Source organism: Ambystoma mexicanum, chromosome 9, assembly GCF_040938575.1.
Source record: "Ambystoma mexicanum isolate Mex_15411 chromosome 9, UKY_AmexF1_1, whole genome shotgun sequence".
In the NCBI taxonomy this organism is placed as follows: Eukaryota; Metazoa; Chordata; class Amphibia; order Caudata; family Ambystomatidae; genus Ambystoma; species Ambystoma mexicanum.
The window spans coordinates 1,258,246,422-1,258,270,906 of record NC_090931.1 but is presented as its reverse complement, the minus strand read 5'-3'; the positions used below and the strand labels follow the sequence as shown (position 1 = coordinate 1,258,270,906).

Below are 24,485 nucleotides of genomic sequence, written 5' to 3'. Positions count from 1 at the left end.
GAGTCAGAGTAAAAAAACAGCCCAGCAACAAGTGTAGAATATCATACAAGAATAACATTCTACCCAACACTACTCTAATATGCATTAAGCGGTAAAATGCAAAAGTGCACAATACTATTAAAAGACTACAAAAACAAAAATCATAAATTTATTACCAAAGACAAAATTAGAGGCACAAGGTGTCTCTTCAAAGAAGATGATGTTTGCAGATAAAACCAAACACAGAATATTACTATGGTGAACTGCACGGCTAGCCATGGGGTCCGATTGGTGCCCCCGAAAGAGATGAGCTTAGCAAGGTAAGTGAAGCAAAAGGGCTTCACTTACCTTCAAAAGTAAGGAAAAGTTCAAAGCAAAGGAAAAACTTTAGGTGTCCCACTGATGTCACTGGAAGGGGTGGGGGAAGGGATGTTTTCCCAATAGGAATGCTTGCTTCCATTCTACTTCTTGACTAAATTGGGCTCATGAAATAATCTGACAAATTTACTGCAATGTTGAAATGCCAGATATAATCTAATACACACCTAATGAGATTAGCTGTATGAAATGGATTAAAAACAAGGCAAGAAACGGACAATAAACCAAATGTTAATTCTGGTTTTGGTATATTACAATATATGACCGGTTCTACGGACGCAACCCCTCATTTGACTGGTTGTAGGAAAGATTTTCTTTTTGGTTACTTTCCCACTATACAAGTCAATGGACACCCTATCTTTGTGCTATCATTTGCAATCTGACCAGACAGCTTTACTTCTTCCCTTGATGAGACGAATACGTCCCCAAGACTATTAGTGCTGGAAGACCCTGTCTCTCTTAGTGGAATATTTTCTAAAACTGCACACATTATTACCTTAGAATGAAATGCGGTTGGGATACTGGTTATCCTCTATACCTTTCCTTTTGCAACTTTACTGTTGCCGACATAACATGTCCAAGATGGACTGGTGGCAGTGGATAATGGCAGCGCATAATTGCACAACAGTAAGAACTTGCCAGGACCTGTAAAGGTGCTCGGTCTCCATTGAAGATTTTAGAAGGAACCACAGGTATTTTTGTGGAAGCTCGAGAAGGTCTACCCAGCACCAACCTATGAGTTCTCATTCACAGCTTTTGTGGATTTTGTGACCAGATTTCTGTATTAGGTTATTACCGTTACTGCAGGTAAATATTTTCAAAATACTGTAGTTCAAAAAAAAAAAAAAAAAAAATTTGTTCTGTTCCCAATTTACACCAAAATCCATTTCCATCCCAGATTGGGGAATAAAACGACATTACCATGTGTTAATGCGCAGAAGGGTCAGAATTCTGGGCATTACATTGCACATAGGTTGAGGCGGTGGACTCTGATATTACTTCAGACCATCATCAGAACCACCCCTCTCCAATTATTTAACATTTATGGTGCAAGTTTATTGGAGTGACAGCAGTATAACATGAGGCATTTTGCAGATTAACCAGTACAGATCACAGTATCTTGCCATGCCCGCAACCCCCCCCCACCCGCTTCAAACCCCACCTCACCCCAAAAAAGCAAACACATCTTCATTACCTGTGACTGAATGTCTGAGATTTTGGTCCAGGAAAACTCAAATTCACTTAACGGTACCTACATGGAAAATTAAATTTCAAGACTTGTTGGCAAATGTATACACATTAGAGAAACTTAAAACAAAATAAAAACAAAGACATCACAATTATATTAGAATTTCCTTTTAAAAATACAAAAGTAGAACATAAAAGTATTTATGTACAAACACTAACCTTGGCTTGTTTTAAATAACGAAGGAAGCCCAGTTCTTCGGGTCGTAAAATTAGCAGAGCATGCCCCTTGCCATTAAGGCCTCTGGCTGTCCTACCTACGCGGTGGATATATTCCTTAAAAAATAAAAAGGAAACACTAGTACAAACCACATTCAATTTAGCACCCAAAATTCTTTCAAGAATCTCAAGATGGATAATTACATTAGTGGTGTTCATCACAATAAACAAGAAGACTCATGAAAGTTTTTCTTTTTGCAACTTTCCTCCACTGACTTCAACATAGTTATGGAATACAAATTACAGGTACAAAAAATAATTTGAGACAAAAATGCTTACAAAACGTTTTAACATTGATTTACAGAGCAGAGGACCAGTGTGCGTAACAATGAGTGAGAGGATGTGTATAGAAGGAGGGAGACATGAACTAGGGACAAGGAAAGTAGAGCATGATATATGAATGGGATAGTGGAGGAAGTGCTTTAGGATGAAGGGGTTAAGGATAAGTACCATGGGGTGGTTGTAGAGTGGCAGGGGGAGACGAGAACAGCGAGATGTGGTGGGATAGAATGCTATGCAAGTGGTTCTTCAGAAAGGAGGGGAGCTAGGAGGTTAGATTTAAACACAGAGTGGGAGTAGTGCAGAGAGGAAGAGCATTCCAGAGTAATGGAAGGAAGAGAGCAGAAACAACAAGGAATCGCATGGTGCACGAGAGATGGCAAAGAGGTGAGAAGAGTGGCGCGAGGGGGAAAGTAGAGAGCGAGATGGGCAATCAGTATAGTTTTGAAGATAAAAATTAGTTTATACTTTGTCTCAGATAACCAGACTAACTGAAGACGGGTCAGGGAGGTGGAGATTAAGCTGGGAAGGTTAAAGAGATAAAAAAGCATAGTCAGTAAGGCAATAGAATAGACTGGCACAGTAGTTAGATTGAGCGTACTACAAAGGAGATTAGGTGCTTATCAGTGTTGAAGGGAAGAACAGGTCTTATTTTTCTGATGTGGAGGAGTAAAGTCTGGCCGCAGAGGCAGATTTGGAGATGAGCGAGATGGGTCGAAGACAACACCAAGGTTGCGATCAGAAGCAGAGTAAGGAAGGTAGTCAGGAGGACAGAATAGAAGAGGGGGAGAGGAAGAGATAACCTGTTTGAATGGGAAGTGAGTATGAATGAGTGAGATGCCACCAAGTATTTGATGGTGGAGAGACAGTTAGAAATGTTTGACTGTAGCTCGTTGGAGGAGGGAAAGGGGAAGATCCAAGTGTCAAGTGTCATCAGCAAAGAGATGATCGGAGAAACCATAGAAGGAAATCAAGGTGCCAAGAGCAGAGGTATAAAGAGTGTAGAGAAGTGGACCCTGGAGTGACCCTTGGGGAACACCAGAGTAAAAGGAAGGGGGGAGTGGAGGGGTGAGGCTGTGCCAGAACACCTGGAAGTGCGAGTTTTAGGATGAATCATTTTTGCATCAATCACCTGCTTTCATGCCCTTTCATGGAAGTCCAGCTCTGGACTCCAGGTCAGAGCACTGCGGGTGAAGTAGCCAAAACCGGGTCAGTTAAGGGGGTGTGGGAGCAGGCGGCCACCTATTATGTTAAACAGGAAAGAGACTGAAGCCAGCTAAACCCAATCAAGGTATGTAGCTGGGTGTCATAGCTTAGACTCAGGAGGGGTGTGAGTGGTCGAGGTACAGATACAGAGTGATACATAGTAGTACAAAAATATACAATGATTATGAGGCTTTTAAAATATACACTAAGCAATACAACCTCATTAGGACTGATTTTATATACTCTCGCCTGGTGGACAGATGTATAGTAGGCCAACCTGGTTAAGTGACAGGGACAACTCTGGGAGCTGAAGCCAAACCAGTTCAAGGGAGGTTGATGAGTGGTCTAGGCTAAGTCTCAAGAGGTAAAGAACTTGTAAGGGGTCCTCAATGAAAAGTCAGGGAACACACTTAAACAATCAGTTCTAAAAACACTTTATTTAGGACCATATAATACTGAAATATGGACTAGCATGTAATGTCACACAACATTAAATAAAAGATGACCTGAATTACTCACCATAATAGCATTTCTGATTGTATCAGATTGATTTTTTTAATTTTGATTTTGAGTGATTTCTTACGCGCACCGGGCAGAAAACTGCACTCGGGCGCAGATGTTCACTAAAGGTTGTATATTTAGCTGTGATGGCTTGTAGTCTCCCTAAGTACTTAAATTAATTTCAATAGGAATGTTTTTAATTTTTTTCAGAATGTTGCCAGTGTGGTGCATGAGCGTATACCAATGGGCAGCTGGCTCCACAACTTAGGACCAAACGCAGAGAACCTCCTGTCTCCTTTAGAGATGTGTTTTGTCCAGAGGACAAAAATCCAGGGATTAGATTCACATACTGTGCATATAGTCTGACATCTAGTGGAAATAGCGGATTGCTTTTTTCTTTCGAAGATCGAAAGGAGACAGACATGGGCGTGACTAACACTATCCCTAACTTGACGTGTATTGTACCCAAAATCCCTCACGCGTCAAGGTCCCTCTGAGCCTTATATTCAGCGTGAGCAAGTACAGAAGACAGAAGGTGTAAGAGGTCTATGTTCCTTCTACTCCACGAGGGGAAGGAAGGGTGGGTGCGTGTGAATCTAAGCAGATACAATAATCAGAAATGCTATTCGGTTGAGTAATGCACGTCTTCTGAGGAGAAAGACCTCCCAAACAAATGGCAAAAAAAGAAGACTGGAGCCATTTTGACACAATGGTCACCCATCTGTGCTATACTGCAGCTGAGGATTCAGCCTGCGGTAGAAAAGCACGATGATGGGAAAATTAAACTACTGCTACCAGCCATTTAAAGTAGTCAAGGTAAAGAAATTTTACATGAGTAAGTAGGAAAAAGGGCTACGGTAACCCCCCCCCCCCCTCTCCCGAGCACTCCACATAAAATGGGGTGTGCTGGACCCACAAAGAGAAAAGGCAAGTAAAGTCAATTTCACTTTAATATTCTTGGGAACTGCAGTTCAACCAAGGAAAGGGTCATTAAACCTTAAGAGAAATCTAAAGGATTTCTCTGACACTGCACTGAAGTTGCTGTGTGTCACCATACAAAAGGTAGATGCCTTTGGAGTTTGTCAGACTCCAAAAATAAAAGGAAACAGAATCAAAATACATGGAGTGAGGAAAAAATGTGCTCTCTCCAGGGTCTAAATTTAAAAGTCCTAAAGTCCAGCAAAAGAGCTGGGGGTATCCAAGGTTGAAAGGAATTAGCACAGACATTAGAATTCTCCCTAATATGCCTACAGGATGACATTTTGTCTGCCCAGCAGCTTGAGATGTCACCAAGGCAGGAGACCAGCATACAGCAGCAGCCTGTCGGGTTGTGGGCTCAGGCAATCGTCCCCCCCAGGAAGAACAGTAGCCGCTTCCAAGGGCATCTCACACACGGGGAAGGAGGTTCTGCAGCACAAGTGAAGCAGACCCAGAGTCTTTTCTCAGCACTCCCTTCGGTAGATGCCAGCAGCCATAGCATGTGGCCCAAGGGATGTCTTGCAGTGAAGAGGATCAGGTGCCTGGCTGTCCCTGTCAGACTAGGAAGGGTACACCTTTGCAGGTTCCCTCTGGTCGAAGGAGCAGAGTCTGAACAGGAGATCCCTTGAGTATGCAGTGCTTCCAATTTCTCAACAATCCTCCTCTCCGCACAGCAGCAGGACGAAATCCAGACTGTCAATGGCATAGGGTCTGCATGTTTATACACATTCACACCCACACAAGAGCAGGGATGGCTCTCCCTGTCCTCCAATCATACACCCATAGTGTTTGCGATTTCTTTCCAATCAATGGTAAGCATCCCAAATTCAAACAGTTGCAGGCAAACCCCCCCACCAGCCAGGATGCGTTTTCAGCCCTGAATACATATACCCAGTTTAAACCAGTACATACTGGTCATGGGATTGTGTGCTCTCCCAAGCTGGGGATGCATGTAACCCATGGCCATATCCTGTCCCCAGTGCAATGCAATGGAGGGAGGAGGTAGAAATCTTTCAGGACTGCAAGGAGAAACAGGAAAGGGACAAGAACACAGTCCCCATCAGGGTGTTTGCAAACACCTGCATAGTAAGATGGTTGTTAGCTATTTTACACAAGGAGTCCAAGAACCCCTCTGCCACCAGCCCTTTTTACTTCCACCAATCTGATGAGGAAGGTTGCCCCATATGATGTACGGAGCACCGAGTGGTGCCCCCACCCGTGGGTGCATTATGGGCTCCCCAAGAGTTATGTTATGTTATGTTATGTTATTTTGCATTTATATAGCGCCTTATATACCATTGGTATGGTCTGAAGGCGCTGGTAGGTTGAACGCCCTTGGGAACCGAAGTTCAGGTCAGTAGAGAGAGTAGGGGGGAGTCAAAAAGTGCGTGTGCGCACCATGTATGTGTGCAGCTAGTGCGAAAACAAGTGGTAGCTGCTTCTTAGCTGTAGGTGTGGTGGTTGAGAGATCAGGAGTATGTGTTCGTTCTGGTCGGCTTTATCCGGAACGAGTTTGGCTGCGTTAGGCCTGAGAAGAACGCCTGGCTGGGTGGTGAGAAACCAGCAATGTTTACTTAGAGTGATGTGGAGTAAGCGGGAGATGTAGATATGGGAACAGTTATACCGAATGGTGTCATAGTATCTCTGCGTTCTAGATGAGTGGTGGTGTAAGGGAGAGGGTAAGCGTGGGGTGTGGCATGATGTATGTTTTCAAGAGTTTCCTTCATTCCAAGGCATGTTAGGTATCGTCCGTTGCACATAATCGTCCGTTCCTCATACTTGACCGCTCCACACATTCGTCTAGTCCGCACCCTACGTTTGGTTCGCACCCTCGTCCAGACCGCACCCTCGTCCAGGCCGCACACTTCGTCAGGTCTAGACATTTGTCCAGACTATATGCTTGTGTAGTTTATCCACTCGTCCAGTCTACATACTGGTCGAGGTAGGACATTCGTTCAGTCCATAATCAGTCGTGCGCTCCCCACACTCAGGAGCTGCCCAGACTCATGTGTTCCCCACGCGTATCCGCTCTTAAAATCATCCGCTCTCAAAGTCATCCGCTCACAAAGTCACCCGCTCTCCACTCTCGTCCGCTCTCCATTCTCAAACCGCTCTCCGCACACTCACCCGATCTCCACAGTCCTCCGCTCTCCACAGACCTCCGCTCATTTCGGTTCCTCATACTAAGCCGCTCTATCCACTCAACCGTTTTCCGCGCTCAACCGCGCTCATCTGCTCCCCACAACTTGTCCGCTCACACACACTCATGCGCTCTCCACACTCATGCACTCTCCGCTCCCCACGCTCATCCGCTCCCCACGCTCATCCGCTCCCCACGCTCATCCGCTCTCCACGCTCACCCGCTCAGCCACAATCACCACACTCCCCCGATTTCCACACTCATCGGCATTACGCTCTCGCTCTCATCTGCACTACGCTCTCGCTCCCATCCGCTCCCCACACTCATCCGCTCCCCACACTCGTCCGCTCCCACACTCGTCCGCTCCCACACTCGTCCGCTCCCACACTCGTCCGCTCCCACACTCGTCCGCTTTCCACACTCGTCCGCTTTCCACACTCAACCGCTTTCCACACTCAACCGCTTTCCACACTCAACCGCTTTCCACAACTCATCTGTTCTCCAGTCACATCCACATGCTTCCGTTTAGTGTAATTGTCTGTTCTGTACGCTTCATCCATTCTAACTGTTTCATTTATGTCATTCACTGTATTCCCTTCTCATTTATTATGTCGTTTTGATCGGTTCAGATTTCCTGAGTTTCTCAATGATTTATTCGTATTCTCTGTTTCATTGTTTTGATCTACTTTACTCGTTTAAGCCTGCTTGTCTTTCTAGTTTACATTCGAGTTTATTTAGCTGTCATTCTCGCTTCAGGTAGTTTGATGGGTCGGTATTATTGTGGTGATGCTGGATTGGTTTTATGGGAAGAGCCAGGTTTTCAGTAGTTTGCGGAAGGACGTTAAGTCTTCAGTTAAGCGGATGTGGGGTGGGAGTGAGTTCCACAGGGTTGGAGCCAGGGCAGAGAATGATGATCCGCCTAGCCTGACTGAGTTTGTCTTGGGAATTACTAGGAGGCCGGCTGAGCTTGATCTTAGGGTGCGAGTGGGATGATAAGGTATTAGTTTGTCTTGAAGATATTGCGGTCCAGTTTTATGCAGTGCTCGATGCGAGAGGCATAAGGTTTTGAAAGCTACCCTACGGGCTACAGGAAGCCAGTGCAGTGTTTTAAGGGCTGGGGATATGTGGTCTCTTGGACTGAGCGCAAGTAGTAATTTGGCCGCTGCGTTTTGTGCTCTTTGGAGTTTATTCAGTTGGTAGGTATGGATTCCGAGGTAAAGGGGGTTTCCGTAGTCCAGTCTGGATATAACGATTGCTTGGACAGCGGAGACTCTGTTGGGAAAAGAGAGGTATGGAAAGACGCGCCTTAGGTTTTTAAGGTGGTGGTGGCAGGACTTTGAGACATTGTTGACTTGGCGCGAGAGTGTTCGGTCGGAGTGTAGGGTGCAACCAAGATTTTTTACCGTTTTGGAGGGTGTAGGTGAGTTGCCCATGGCGGGTGGCCAGGGTAGCGGGTGCGGAAGAAGGTCGGAGTTGCCGCAAACCATGATTTCTGTTTTGGAGGGGTTTAACAAGAGGTGGCTTTGGGTCATCCAGCGCTCTATGTTTACGAGGCAGGACCAGGTCGGGTTGGGAGTTGGGTTTCGAGTTCTGGAATTTTAGAATAAGTTGAGTGTCGTCGGCGTAGTTGTAACATAGGATGTTGTGTGAACGAATTATTGGTGGGAGGGTGATCAGGTAGAGATTGAATAGGAGGGCGGATAGACATGCTCCTTGAGGGACTCCCGTGTTGACTGGTCGGGCTTGGGAGGTAAAGCTGGAGAGTGTCGTTATTTGGTGCCTGTCTTTGAGGAATGAAGCTATCCATTTAAGAGCGGTTCCACAAATTCCTAGTGAGTGGAGGCGGTCTAGGAGTATCGAGTGATTGATCGTGTCAAAGGCAGCGGATAGGTCAAGAAGGATTAGAGCGGCACATCCCGCGGAGTCTGCTGTCATTTTAAGGTCGTCCCAGATCGAGGTTAAGGTGGTTTCAGTTCCGTGGCGTGTTCTGAATCCCGATTGGGCGGGGTCAAGGAGATTGTTGGCTTCAACAAAGGCGTTTAGTTGGGAGTAGGCGGTTCGGTCAATGAGTTTGGCGAGGAATCTGGTGTTTGAGATTGGGCGGTAATTTTTGGGCTCGAGAGGGTCGAGCGAGGGTTTTTTAATTAGAGGTTTGACGTGAACCATTTTGAATGCTTCGGGAAAGATACCGGAGGAAAGGGAGGCATTTATGATAGATCTTGCGTGTTCTCCTGCGCAGGTGGAGGCAAAGATTTCTTTAAGGGTTGTGGCTGGGCAGTGGTCCAGAGGGGATCCAGATGGTTTGCGGGCAGATAGGAGTTTGAGAAATTGTTCTGGTGATATTGGACTAAAAGATTCGAATGTTGGTTGAGTTGAGGTTGTAGTTGACGGGCTGGCCGGTACGGGTGGAGGATTGTCAATTGGTTGTAAGAGAGCCAGTTTGGTGTTTAGAGTTTTTGTCCTTTCAATAGCTGTGGTGTAAAAGTGGAGGGAGAGTGAGTCGCACAGTGATTGTGACGGGGTCGCGACGGTTGTATTACAAGTTGGATTGGTGAATTCGGAGATGATTTTTTGGAGTTCTTTGCGTGGGTTTTTGCAGTTTAGGATTCGGGCGTTGTAGTGGGCCTTTTTAGCTTTCCGGATTTCAGCCTTGTGCCGGTACAAGTGACGGGCCAAGGTGGTCCTGCTTTCGTGGGTTTTCTCATTTTGCCAATTGCGTCCTAGGTATTTGTAGTGTCGTTTACTGGTCTTCATGTCAGGAGTGAACCAACTGGGGAACGGGCCACGGCGGGTTGATGGTTTGCATGTAGGGGTGAGGCCGGATGGCAAATCGGACGGGTTGTGGGCGGGTCGGGAGGCGGACCAGGACGCAGGAGAGGCAGGGAGGAGAGCACGGCCCGGTAGGCTCTGTTGTTGTGAGCTCGTGAGCCAATCAGGGCCAAGGAGGAAGCAGTCCGGCCAATCAGGGGAGGAGGGAGGCGGGAGGAGAGACAAACACGGAAGGGAGAGGGTCTAGGGGAGGGAGGGCTGAAACGGGGTGGAAGCGAGCTGGCCACAGGGTTACAAAGGGTCTGGGGCACCAGGAATTCGGCCCAGGAGGGTCGATGCAGGCAGATGCAGCACTCACCAAGGTGCAGGAACAAAGTGGCCTCCACGAGTCGAGCGCGGCCCGGTAGGCTCTGTTGTTGTGAGCTTGTGAGCCAATCAGGGCCAAGGAGGAAGCGGTCCGGCCAATCAGGGGAGGAGGGAGGAGAGACAAACACGGAAGGGAGAGGGTCTAGGGGAGGGAGGGCTGAAACGGGGTGGAAGCGAGCTGGCCACAGGGTTACAAAGGGTCTGGGGCACCAGGAATTCGGCCCAGGAGGGTCGATGCAGGCAGATGCAGCACTCACCAAGGCACAGAAATGAGAATTCTTCCTAATTACCTTCATCCTTAGAGACCCCCAGCTCTTTTGCTGGACTTTGGGACTTTTTAATTTCTATCCTGGAGTGAGAGACCTTTTTTCTCACTCCCTCATGTATTTTTGATCTGATTTGGACCCAGTTTCCTGGGTTTAGGAGTCTGACAAACTCCAGAGGCATCACCCTTTTGTATTGTGACACAGCACCTTAATTGCGGTGTCAGAGATTTGGATTTCTCATAAAGTTTGAATAGTGTTAGGGAAGATTTGGGTGCACTACAACAACCTTGACTTTGTGGTAATAGGAACACAACCTTTGGTATAAGTCTGTACTACACGGGTTGGTAGTGTGGCTGAGCAGCCAGGCTTATCTCGAGGGGTCAATGTGGGAAGTAGGGGAGTTACACAGATTCACAGTGACAAGTATCCAAATAAACATTCTCAAGGTTTCTTTATTCAACAATTATTAATTTAACAGTCAGTTTGAATAAGCCTTCTTCAGAAGGGGCAATATAATAGTAACTGACAAATACACTTCTAAATACAAACTCTTAGTTTCTCTAAATCAGCAAGTACCCATTTGGGATGGCACACAGGCACTCCCTGCACCCTCAGGTGACAAATAGCTAGGACACTGGACATTAATATATCACTGTTACATTTAGAGCAATACTGAGATGAGTGTTAAAGTAAAGAGGTTTCAGAATAAAACAAAAGATCACAAACTATTCTGAAGCAGGTAAGTACTTTTGAACCCCCCCACCATCCCCCAAGGCAAAGTAAATTAACCCTTCGCTGGAGGGAAGGTAAAACACAGGAAAGAAGAGTCATTCAGGGAGCCAGGCCAGCCAATGTCAATTGGGCAAAAGTCTAGATGAGCTGAAGCACATCTGGCAAGTAAAAGTCCTGCACAATATTTTAGAAGTCGTTGTAGAAAAGTAGAATCAATGTAGGGTCACACGCCGGGAGGCAGAAGATGCAAGCAACTCTACAAAAGCAACCAACACAAGTCTCAACTGAGATCAAGTAAGGTTACAACAACAAGATGTTCTCTTAGACTGTACAGCCCCCCTGGTTAGAAGAAATTGCTCCAGCTGGCTTCTGTTCCTCTGTGGCTCTGCACATCCTTTTGTTCCTGTGCCTCAGTCGTGGGGACAAGAGGGGGGACTTCTGGGGACTCCTGCAACACAACGGGATGGTCGGCGACAGAAAAGGACAAACTTCTATTCAGCTGCACTTCATGGTTTCAGCTCCTCGCGTCTCAGCAAATAGCACCACCGCGGTTTCACAGATACCACTCTGGACTTTCCTCGCATCTGGGGTTCAGCACACTGTTGAGGTGGCTCAGGCCTGCTCAGTCCCGCTTACTGGGAGTGCAGTGGATATTCCAGCAGCTCGGGTCCATCTTACAAATGATGCACTCCGCTTGGTGTTCCTCGCCCTGGCACACCGGTTCCAGCAGCAACAGCAGTGGAAGTAAAGCCAGCTCATAGAGGATGTCCAAAGGAGTTCAGTTGATTGGTCCCACCAACTCAAGGGGAGAAGTCTTACTTGCAGGGCTTCTCTATTTGTGGCGGACTTAGAGCCTCAGCACATGAGCATGGCTTCACCGGGCACACCAATGGTCCAGGAGTTGCAGCAGACGTCTCTTGCAAGTTCTTCTTCGGATTTCTTCGTCCAGTGGTCGACTGCCTTCCAAGTCAAAAAGCCTTGCCTTTTATGGGGATTCCTCCCATTCATTCCAGCCTAGCTGTCAATCACACAGCAGGGTGGCTGTCCTTCCCAGACAGCCAGCCGGCCAATCACCTTTGGGTGCATTCCTGTAACCAAGGGGATTAAGCACAGGGAGTTTTAGCCACCTCCCTCACTTCTTGCCAGACATACTGGAGCCAGAGGCGGGCTTCACTCGTGAATCCTGCCAAAGACTAAACAAAGGGCTCAAACCTGGTTTGGCGTGCAGAGTAAATCTCAAGAAGCACCTTTCCAGCAAGAAATGGTGAAAAAAGAAGACCAGGCCATTTTGACAAAATGGGCACCCATGGGTGCTTTACTGCAGCTGCGAATGCAGCCGCAGTAAAAACACACAATGGTAGTAAAAAGTAAAAACTGCCACCAGCCATTAATTATAGAAAGGGTAACATACATTTTACATGTGAAACTGTCTAAACTGAATACTAAGTAACCCCTCGAGCACTCTATGGTAAGTTAATGTGTGCTGTAAGAGGATTCAATCCAGCACTACAGCTAAGTCAATGCCTAGTCTGGGATACTGAATGGAAACCCTTATTGATATATCTTTATATCCAGTTCATGAGTTCTGGATGACTACCCCTTTATAACACCCCTCTCTTGGAATCCCCCTGACCCCACTGAGCCAAGAAGTAGTTCTGTTTTGCAAGTTAAAAGGTTTATTTGGGAATTTAAACTATATATATATATATATATATATATATATATATATATATATATATATATATATATATCACACTTTATAATAAATTAATAATTGAATATCACACTTAATCTGATCAGTAATCAATAATGGATAGTCTGGCAGTAGCACACTTCTTTATAATCAATGATGAGTGGTTATAGGATGGATAAGATAGCAACAATACTTTTATGGTTTCAAATGGATGCAAGGTGGAATGAAATGCAGTACAGAAAATAACTTGATAGGGTTTCAGCAAAAGACAATGTAATCACTTTCTTGGACAATTCACCCCCCCCCCCTGTTATGCAATGTAAGGAGATGAAGATGAAGATGACAGTTCTTAGAAATGCAATCAAATGTAATTCAGTTCACCCCAGCAAGCTTAGACTACATAAGTTTGAAACACAGGCAAAAGGCTTTGAATATGATGACAATGCAGTGAGAAATATGCTGAAAATGCTTTTAATTCCCTTCAGGAGGTTCAGGGTGAGTGGTATCTAGTTAATATGAGTTCAGGCTCACTCTAGCAATGATTCAGGGATGGTTCTTAAGAGGCAAACGAAATTTAGCAGTTCAGGCAAAAGCAGCTATCTTTTTACAAGTAAAGAAATCGGGCCAAATCGCGGCAAAATTTGCGAGTGCGAGAATCGTGATTACGGCAAAAGTATATGAAAAGCTGAGATTCTAAGCTTTCAGAGGAAAGTTAAACCAAGTTCCTAGCACAAACAGTTACGGAGTTATGAACGATTTTGTGAAGGTTGTTTTTTGGACTTGAAATTTTAAAAGTTCAAAGTGACAGGTTACAGCTTGCAGCTAGAAAATGACAGGTGACAGCTTTGCAAATGACAGGTGACAGTTAGGAGGCAGTTCTGGTTAGATTTAAAATAGATTGAATTATATTATTTTAACTAAGAGATTGGTTCTGCACAGTTCTGCTAGGTACTCACAATATATTTTGAAATAGGCCTCCCCACGGATCTGGTCAGGTTTTGGACTGGACTCCGGTTCTGGTCTCGGCACTTCACAGTGATCTGGATCAGCTCTCTGGTTCTGCTAACTGCGGTCTGGGTCACTCTGGATCTCTGGCCTCTGGTTCTGGATACTGCTCTGCTTTCTCTGGGTACAGCACTGCTTCTGGATCTTTCTGGCACAGGGTTTCAGGCCAGAATCAACACCTGGGTCCGGCTGTGAATAGTCTGCAAATGATTTTTTGGGCCTGCTGACAAATACTTTTGCTTGCAGTGGGCCTTCTTGGTTCAAAGTTCTGTAGTCTCTGTTTAGCTTGGAAGTCTAAGTGTAGGATCTCTGGATGTGAAGTCATCGGTCAGCATTCTCCGCAGCAAATGGAATTGAATCTCTCTACCTGTCTCAGAAGTCTCTTTTTATGTGTTTTGAAAGTGGGTGTGTGCCAGGGCCTAGCTAAGCCTGCCCCTTTCTACTTGTCATTGGCCCAATTATCCCCTCTCCCATGATTGGGGAAGGAACTGTGAGTCAGAGTGATGCTGTAGGTTTTATGGGTCAGAGGATCCTCCCCTGGTCAGTTTGCCCACAAATCTATATTTGACCTAAAGACATATTTCATAGATACACAGTGGTTTGAAATTACATGCACCCATCACGTATCACATGAGGTATACTCTGTTCAAACTCTGATGTTTCTAAGAGCTTGCATTCAGAAACGGCAACATTTTGCGTTTAACTGGTTTTGCAATATTGGTTTTTCATTAAAAATTATACACATATACACAGCCTGTCCATACATACTCCAGTAAATTCCCATGTCTCTAGCTTAAACACAGAGTCTGTAGTATACATAAATAGCAGGGTTTTGCCCCAGAACATCACACAAATTCCCAACGCGTCTTAAAACGTGCACAGAAAAATCACAAGAATTATGGTATCATTTAAATAATTTTGACAAGTCCGCACCATGAGTTATACATCTTTCTTAAAATCATATTCTGGCCAACAGGGGTGTGTTATCCCAGGTCACATGGTGGAGAAACCAGTTTATCCAGTTTCTGCCAAGCTCAGAGACCCTGCCCCTCCCAGCTTCTGCCAAGAGGAAGCTGTTTTACGATTCCCCCAATAAACCATCTGCCTGGGCCCTGGAAGGCCCATTGTTCAAGAGGAAGCCATTTATGGCCTCCCCCCAATAAACCCTCTGCCTGGGTCCTTTGTTTAGTCTCTAGCAGTCCCTTGGTAATTCAATCAGAGAGGGGTAACCTCCCCTCAGAATGCAGCCAGGCCCGAGAACTGCTGTGGATCCAGTTTCACTCCAATTGGGGGAAAGTTGTCAGGCAGAATCCAGTTCCTTAAGCCAGGCCCCCGCTAATGTCACTTCTAGTTACCCAGTTTTTCTGCATTCAAATAAAACTAACAATTTTTACACATGCAGCTAGAATGCTGATTCCAAGTTCAAAACTATGCCATTTTAACAGTGACAAACTATGTGGCAGTCACAAGTCTGTCCCTCAGTTTATTTACACATTTCGATTTTTGGTAATTTTAAATCCAGTTTCAGTTTGAGCCGCTGCAGACCTGCAGAGCTCAGCCAGTCTTGTTATAAACCTTCAAGTCACTTCAGAATATAACTTTACATTGTATCCACCTCTCAGTAGGTCTTTCTTTGGCCTGCTTTGGGTTCATTTGTTCAGTTTTACACAAAAGTCTGGTGGTTTTAAAACGCCGGCTTTCTGATAGTGGCGAGTACTGGTAATGCAACCATTTTTGGGATTTAAGAAAATGAATTCCCCACAGTTCTAGGTTGCTTTTGGCAATCAGCATTGCCATTCCCAATGGTTACAGGCTACTGTGTGGGTCGTCCAATGGTGGTTTTAGGCAGTGCCCTTCTGTGCCCATAACATCGGCAAAAATGGGTGGCAGCCTATTCTTCATGCATTTCCCTGGGCATTTTCTGGGAAGCTCTGGCCATCGATGTTTTCCACGCCAGTAATGCACAGGTTTTTTTTTTTTTTTTGGTAGGGCTCGGATGCATGGGTAAAAACATCCCACAGTGCTGGGTCTAGAAAGTTACAAATTGTAAGTAAAGTCAATTTCACTTCACTTGGAAACAGTAGTTTCACCAAGAGGAGGTATTTAAACCTTTGGGAAATCTAAGAGACTTGACTGTGCCACTGCACTGAAGGTGCTGCGTGTCACAATGCAAAGATGATGCCTATGGAGTTTGTCAGACTCAGACTCCAAAACCAAAAGAAACGCAGTGGTAAATTACAGTAAAATACATGAAAGCGAAAAATGTCTCTCTCTCTCTCTAGGTTAAAAATTAAAAAGTCGTAGAGTCCGGCAAGTGCTTGGGGTCTCTAAGTTAGAGCGGATTTAGCACATTTCTGAGAATTCTCCCCAACAAATACTACTGTTCCCAAGAGTAGTAAAGTGAAATTGACTTTACTTACCTGTTGTTCCTATGTAGGTCCAGTACACCCCATCCTATGTGGAATTACTGGGGGGTTACTCAGTAGCCCCTTTTCCAACCTACTCATGTAACATTTCTTATGTTACCCTCACTACAATTAATGGCTGGTGACAGTGGTTCAATTTTCCTACCATTGTGTGTTTTTACCGCTTTGTGTGTTAATACTGCCCATTATGTCAAAATGGCCCGGTCTTCTTTATTCCCCATTTCTTGCTTGTGAGGTCTTGCTTGGGTTTTACTCTGAGCGCCAAACCAGGTTTCACCCTTTTGTTAGTTTTGCCTTTGGCTGGCTTCAGAACTGAATCGCGCCTCTGGCTCCAGTGTGTCTGGCAGGGCAGGAAGCGAGGCAGGTGCCCGAAACTCCCTGATGCTTAGTCTCCTTGGTTACCTGAAAGCACCCAGTGCTGATTGGCTGGCTGGCCTTACCGGACAGGCACCCTGCTGTGTGAGTGAATGCCAGGCTGTGCATGAATGGGGGAAACCTGCATAAAAGGTCTCTTGAAAAGAAGGCAGAGTCGACCACTGGACGAAACATCAGACGAAGGAAACTGAAGAGAAGCTGGTTAGGGAGAATTCTCAGAAATGTGCTCATTCCCTTCACCTTAGAGACCTCCAGCACCTTTGCTGGATTTTTGAGGACTTTTTTTTACCTGGAGTCTGTGTGACCCTTTTTCCCCCCACTCTCTTATGTATTTTTATGTAAATATTAACTGTGTTTCTTTTAGTTATGGAGTCTGACAAACTCCATAGGCATCATCGCTTTCATGGTGTCACAAAGCACCTTCAGTACAGTGACACATGGAAGTCTTCCAGATTTCCCAAATGTTTAAATACCTTCTCTGGGATAAACTACTGTTTCCCAGAGCAGAAAAGTGAAATTTACTTTACTTACCATTGTAACTTTCTAGACCCAGCGCACACTATTTTACAATAGAGTGCTGGCGGGTTACTTAATATCCCCTTTGTCTAGCCTCTCAAGTAACATTTTTATGTTACCCTTTCCTCACTGAATGGCTTGTGGAAGTGGTTTCATTTGAAAACCACCACCATTTGTCTTTACCGTGGGCTGCATTTGTAGCTCCGGTAAACAACCGCGGGAGCCATCTTTGCCAAAATGACCCCCGGTCTTTTTTTGCCAGTTCTTTGTGTAAAGGTCCTTCTAGAGATTTTCTCTGCGTGCCAAACCAGGTTTGGTCTCCGTTCATTTCACCTTTGGCAGGCTTCAGGAGTGAAACCCACCACTGGCTCCAGAGTGTCTGGGGAAGGCAGGAAGTGAGGAAGGTGCCTGAAACACCCTGTGCTTATTCTCCTAGGAGAACCAAATGCACTTTGGAGTGATTGGCTGGCTGACTGTCCGACAAGGACAGCCACCCTGCTGGGTGAGTGACAGCTAGGCTGGAATGAATAAGAGAACTGAATAAAAGGCGAGTCTTTTGGCTTGGAAGACAGTCGACCACTGGACGAAGGGCCCGAAGAAGAGCTTGTAGAGGACGCCTGTTGCAACTCCTGGACCGTTGGTTTGCCTGGTGAAGCCCTGCTGCAGTGCTGAAACGCCAAGTGCGCATCGACAGAGAAGCCCCTGCAAGGACGACTTCTCCCCTTGAGTTGATGGGACCAATCAACTCCAAAGTCAGTCACCTGGACATCCATCTTGGAGCTGGTTGAATTTCCACAGAGTTGCTGCTGGAAACCGTATAACCGGGGAGAGGAACACCAGATTGCGTGCGTTGCTTTTAAGCTGGCCTGGAGCTTTTGGACGATCCTCCGGAAAGTCCATCTCAACAGCCAAGAACCACAGTGTTGCTATTTTCGGTAGACGCGAGGAGCTGAAACACGAAACAGCCACTGAAAGTAAAGTTTGCCAGTTGCCAGTTTTGACAGTACCAGTGCATTGCAGGAGTCTCCAGACGTCCTCGCTCTTGTCCCCACGACTGAGGCCCAGGAACAGTGAGATATGCAGAGCTGCACAGAAACAGAAGTCAACAGCTGGATCTTTTCTTCATTGCCAAGGTACTGTAAAACAAGCTAAAGAGAATTTACCGCTTACTGTAGAGTTGCTTTGAAACTACTAGAACTCACAAACCTAATCAGCTTGTGGCCCTACATTTGATTCTTTTCATCGAACTTGTGCAAAGACTTTTCCATTTACTTACCAGACGTGCTTCATCCTATATAAGACTTTTGCCCACTGACTTTGCCTTAGCCTATTGAATTGTATGACTCTTGTTGGGGGACCTAAAAGGGTTTGCCTACTTAAGAATATCTGTGATCTCTTGTTATAATAACCGTTGCCTTTTACCAATTTCTAAAAGTATTCTGAATGCCAACAGTAAGATATTAATGTCTCCAGCATCCTAGTTATTGAATTCCCCTGTGGGTGTAGGTTGTGTCTGTGGGCCATCCCAAAAGGATCTTAACTGGTTCAGAAACTTGAAGTGTACAGTATTGAAGTGTATTTGTGTGTTACTAGTATATTGCTCCCTTTTAAAGAAGGCTTTATAACTGACTGATAAATAAAATAATTGTTTATGCAAGAAACCTTGAGTTTATTTGAATACCTGCAACTGTGAATGTTTGGGCAACTCCACTACAGCTCACATTTCCCCTCTTGAGATAAGCCTGGCTGCTCAAGACATGACCGCTTCAGCCACTGCCTACACTGGCAAGCTGATCAGGGCTTGCAGACCCCTACTATCCGCCAACAGTTGCCTTATTCTGTCCAGAGCGCTTATACAGTCCAAACTGGACTACTGTAATGGCCTCTACTTAGGCGCCAACAAATCCATAATCAACAAACTGAAGGTTATGCAAAATATTGCCCTCTGAGCTGCATTAAACGTACCGCGGAGAGAGCACATCTCTGCAACCAGAAAATTGTGCAAATAGCTATCCATTCAAGAAAAAAATTGACTTAAAAACCATCTGCCTCATCTTTAAAGCTTTGAACCACCAAGCCCCTCCTTATCTCACGGACAAATTTACCCTGAAAACGCCAGCCAGAATTACTAGACCCACCAACTCATCCTGCCTGGTGGTGCCCAGGTATCTCCTAAAAAGAGCTGGTGGAACCAGTTTCCCTGTTCTAGCCGCCCAATTATGGAACACACTTCCACAGGACATCAAAACTATCCCAACCTTTCAATCATTCAGATGTCGCGTCATAACATGGTTACTGAACAAAGACTAAAATCACCTACCTCACTCCGACCATCACCTTGTACCCTCCCATCTTGCCTTGACCTACCATTACCATTTGAATGTATTATTTGTATTCCAAACTGTATAAAATGTATCCTGTAACTACCTACAAGCGCCCAGGTATCCCTGGGTCAGGTGCGCTATATAAATAAAACAAACACGCTACCAAAACTGCGTAGTACAAGCTTATACCAAAGGTTGGGTAGCCTATACCTGTAGTCATAGTTGTTTGTAGTGTTCCCAAAGGGTACTGCATTTAAACTTTGCCTAACAAAGATTTCTGTACCCTCCTGGACCGTTGAACTGGCCAGTGAAGCCCTGCTGCAGTGCTGAAGCTCCCATTTCGTATCAACTAGAGAAGCCCGGAACAGACTTCTTCCCTTGGGTTGGTGGGACCAACTAACCAAGATGAACTGTGCTGGAAAACCTTTCCCTGCTGGCTGTACTTTCCTGCTGCTGGAACCGAGTGCCCGAAAACCAGAATCTAGTGCATCATCTTTAAGCCGGACCCGAGCTCCAGGAAAATCCTGAGGACCCTCCTGAAGCAGGGCGACCCAAGCCTGACCCACCTCACCAGAGTGCTGGCGCCAGAAGTAAGGGAAGCCCATCAAGTGTTCAAGAACCCCTGTGGTGCTATTGACCGGTAGCTGAAACCGCTAAGTGCCGCTGAATTGGGGAGAGCCTGTAGCTGCCACCGACCATAGTGCAGGAGTCCTCCAGACATCCTCCCTCGTCTCCACGACCGAGGCCCAGGAACCCAGGATCTGAAAGACTGCAACCAGAACAGTAGCCAGCTGGATCCTCTTCTTCAAACCTAAGGTAGTTGACCCAGGGGTACTCTTGGCTGTAGCTTGCTTGTTCTGACTGGAGACTTGCAGTAGCTGCTTTTTGCAGAGTTGATTTCAGCTTTGCGTTTCACAAGCCTTACAGCTTGTGGCCCAACAGCGATTCTTTTTACTACAAACTCTAAACTTTGTGCAAGACTTTTGTACTATCGAAGGAAGTGCCTCAGCTCTAGATACATTTCTCAAATTAACTTTGGCTGTCCTGGCTCCCTGCAGACTAACCCATTGACTTAGGTTCCAACTTCCCTCATAGGTGGTGCATACGTTTAACTTGTATTGCTGGGGAAGATCTAATCTAGACTTCATTGGGAGATGGAAAAGTATTCACATGCTCGGAGAACCTGTTAACCTTTTCCTTCCCTAACCTTTTCCACAAACTCAGAATTGCATTAAGTGTAAAAAGTAATCTATTAATGCCAAACATTGTCCTAGCAATTGAAGTCACATCAGGGTGTAGGAAGTGTCTGAGGCATCCAAAAGGGTATCTACTTGCTCTACTCCTTAAAGTTTTTCCGTAATCGCGCTCGACGTATTCGGAAAAAGTGCCGCGAATTGCAACTAGCTCATTTCACCACATGTAATAATAAAAAAATATAATCAAAAAAAATCAAAAAAAAAAATCAAAAAAAAAAATCGCTGTCTTTTGCTTGCATTGCTGAGATTCGTTTCAACCTAATAATCCTTCAGGAATAATTGGTAGTGTTGACCTGAACCAACCTTAAGTATCTACCACCTACCCTGAATCTCCTATAGGGAATTAAAATCATTTTTAGCATATTTCACTTCAGTACAAATCACATTCAAAATATTTCTGCATGTTTTAAAAGCATACCGGTTGCTCCAAGATTACTAGAATTTGAACTGAATCTGTATCGCATGTTGATTGTATTCCTGAAAACTGTGTGCTTTCCTTCCATCTTTTTTTTTTTTTTTTATTTATTTGTTTGTTTTGGTAGCAAAATTAAATTTACACCTTTACAAATTATATATAACACATATAAAACATATAAAATCTCATAAAACATACGCAATGACACAAATAATTACACAACCAAACAATACTAAAATCATTGGAACGTTGGAACGTTAAAACATTTCCTAATGCATCAACAAGGATCCCCGGAATCACCGACTCACAAAGTCACAAGATCACAAACATGGCATCACCGAATCACAGGTTCACAAAATCACAAGGGGGGTCTACGATACCAAATGTCAATCCTAACCTACCCAACAGGATGGTACTAATAGGCGTCGCAGGCCTCTACCAACTTAGGTCTTGCCTCTAACAAATGGCAAGTACCAATAGTTATTGAATATGCAAAATCTCAAAGGTTTAAAGGTTTACCCTCTCCAGAAGGTCCTATTGAGTAACAACAAATGTTCTTCTATTATTGCAACAAGTCTAACGGTTGCTAATATGATGGAATTAGAATTTCCCTGCATACATCGCAGCCATACTAGGTGACATTCAAACAGAGAGAACGAAGTAAGATATGCGGCCAAACAACGTTGTCTATGCCTGAGAAAGAAATTACAGTGCATAAAGAGATGTGTCAGGGTTTCAGGCTCAGATGTATTTAGGCAAAATCTGCACCCCTCCCATTTTGCCAATGCCCTATAGCCGTTCCAATTTCTAATGCGGGCACCCGTCTGGATGAGGTCCATGCGGAAGCGCATGTAATGCCTTCTTGCTCCTTTGTCTGGGAAAGACAGGATATAAGGCAGCCGAGGTGCGACTGCATGTCTAAAGGTCGCATATATAGTGAAGGAAGAGTAGCGTCCAATTCGATCACAATTGTGAGCCCAAGAATTTTTAAAAAAACGCCTTTTGACTTTGGCAGGGTTATTTACCAGATCATCCTGCGTCATATTCAAAGAAGTTAGAACCGCTTGTATTTTATCTTTCACAATGGTGAGCGAAATAGGACACGTTCCGGCTAACATTTCCTGAAAGTCCTCAGAGAGAATTTGGGGGGGGGGGGGGGAGATCATTTTAGAAAACACAGATACCGTCCGCCAAATAAGTCTGTCTTCTAGTGGATATAGACCCAATTCATGAATAATTATGGCGTTCGGTAGGTATCCGGGCAGCCCCAAAATGTTCTTCCAAAGTTTACCCTGTAAGATGTTCAGGAGGGGCCCCAAGTTCAAAAGGCAGATGTCTACTGCATAGAGGAGGGTGGGCTCTATCTTCATGGTGTAGTAATGTATCAAAGGCAGGAGAGAGTAACGACAATATTTGGTGAAAATGATTCTCATTTGGGCCAGAAGGGGGTTAAACTTTGCAATCAATACTGAGCGCCACATGTTAACTGACATCCCATTCGATAAATGATAGCCCAAATACTTCATCTCCTCTTTTCTCAAGATCACCTGAGCATTAATTGTAAAGTTGAATCTCGGAAGCTTTTTTTTAGCAGTGAAAACCAATATATGCGATTTAAGTGAGTTAATAGTCATATTGTTGAGTTTACAATATTCTCCAAACAGATTTAATTTGTTTTGGAGTCCAAACGGCACTCTATCAAATATTATAATATCATCAGCGAATGCTAGCCAATGCAGCCGCATAGAACCCAGTTTGACCGGAAAAGAGTTAGAACCTTGCCAGATCTCATCGATGTCGGCAAGGTAAAGATTAAACAGGACTGCTGCCAAGTTGCAGCCCTGTTTAACACCTATGTATGTGGGTATGTTGTTAGACAATAGCCCTTCCGCATTAATGCGGACTCGGTAAGAAGTCTTCTGGTGTAAGGCTGCAATTAATGCAACTAGTGGAGATGGTATGCCATAGGCCAGCATCTTTTGCCAAAGCCGGGTACGGAGTACGTTATCAAATGCAGCCGAGAGGTCCAAGGCTGCCATATATATAGTTCCATTAGTTTTGGTATGTGCATTCCAAAGAAGATGGGCTAGGATCGTAGCATTTAGTTGGGTGCCCATTGCTCTGCGGAAACCGACCTGTGCTTTGGAAAGAATTGATAGCTCATGTATGCAGCCTTCCAATTCTGATAGAAGCAGACGTGCAAAAATTTTTGCAGCAGTATCTATAAGGGCAATGGGCCTGAAATTTAAGGGTTTGTTTAGCACACCCTTTTTATGTATTGGAATGATTATGGCAGTCAGCCATGATTCCGGGATCTTACCAGTTAAGTAGATTAGCTGGTAGCAAGGGAGAAGGTAACTGGCCCAAAAGTAAGGGTCATCTTTTAGAACGCAGGGAGGAAGCCCATCAGGACCGGCTGCTTTGGAGAACTTCAATTGGGAAATCTCCCATATGATGTCTTTTTTGGCCCAAGGACAGACTCGCGGCATGGACAAACACGTGTCTGTACTCTCAGTAGAGGCATGAGTGGTAGGCAAGGCATATTTTTGAGAGAAGTACTTCTCCCATTCGGAGCCCGAGATAATCGCCACAGATCGAGTGTCCACCTTACCTGAGGGGTTTCTTAAGATTGCCCATATCTCTCGAGTTTTTTTTTTGCAAAGCAAGCTAATCATATGTTGATTCGCGAGAGTGAAGGCAGCCTGAGAAAGACTTAATATGGTGCTTAAAGCACCCAATGATATGGTTTTTTTCCTGATGGTAGGTGAGAGGGCTGAGGGCCTTTTTTCTTAAGGTAGCCAGATCCCGATTTTTTTGCTTTTTTAATATTGCTATCTGATTCAGGTTTGGGTTGGCATCCAATGGGCTACCTTTAGCCAAGGCGTCCTTCGCTAAGGAAAGTAGGTGAAGCTGAATCATGTTGATGTTTCTGTCGTTGATTTTTTTGATATTCCCCTGCGACATAAGGTCGTCATAGTTTGGTATGAGATCTCTATTCACCAAAAACACCAATTTCCTATACACGGCCGGATTCCAATTGACAGAGATGGTGTTTCTGTCGGGAACCGCCAAAGAGACTGGAGGTGAAGGACTATAGACCTCACACCTCATCTGAAGTATTGAACACAGCATGTGGTGGTCGCTCAGACCCAAGTCTAGAATTAAGACTGGTTCAAGCAACCCGGAACACACTTTGGATGCAAGGAAGTAGTCAATAAGGGATGAAAGGTTGCCCCGTGACCATGAAATATGTGAAGGGTTAGGTGCAAATTGAATTGGGTAGATACCCCATTTTTCAAAGAATCTTAACAAATGGTACCCTCTATGAACAGCTTGTTGGGCGTAGGAGGAAAGGGAAGAAAGAGATCCTAGTGAGTGAGAGAACTGAAGGTATGAGTTTAAATCGCCTCCAATCAC

General features: G+C 45.0%; 1 protein-coding gene across 2 annotated transcripts in view; it reads right to left on the bottom strand.

The window, feature by feature from the left end:
- Window positions 1-24,485, bottom strand: part of DDX18 (DEAD-box helicase 18) — a 199,173-nt gene that overhangs the window by 38,682 nt on the left and 136,006 nt on the right. For both annotated transcript variants that reach the window (XM_069616589.1, XM_069616590.1), the window contains exons 11-12: window positions 1,765-1,878; window positions 1,553-1,609 (exon numbers count right to left, since the gene is read on the bottom strand). In XM_069616589.1, the coding sequence (XP_069472690.1) occupies window positions 1,553-1,609; window positions 1,765-1,878 (171 nt within the window). The remainder of the gene's footprint in view (window positions 1-1,552; window positions 1,610-1,764; window positions 1,879-24,485) is intronic.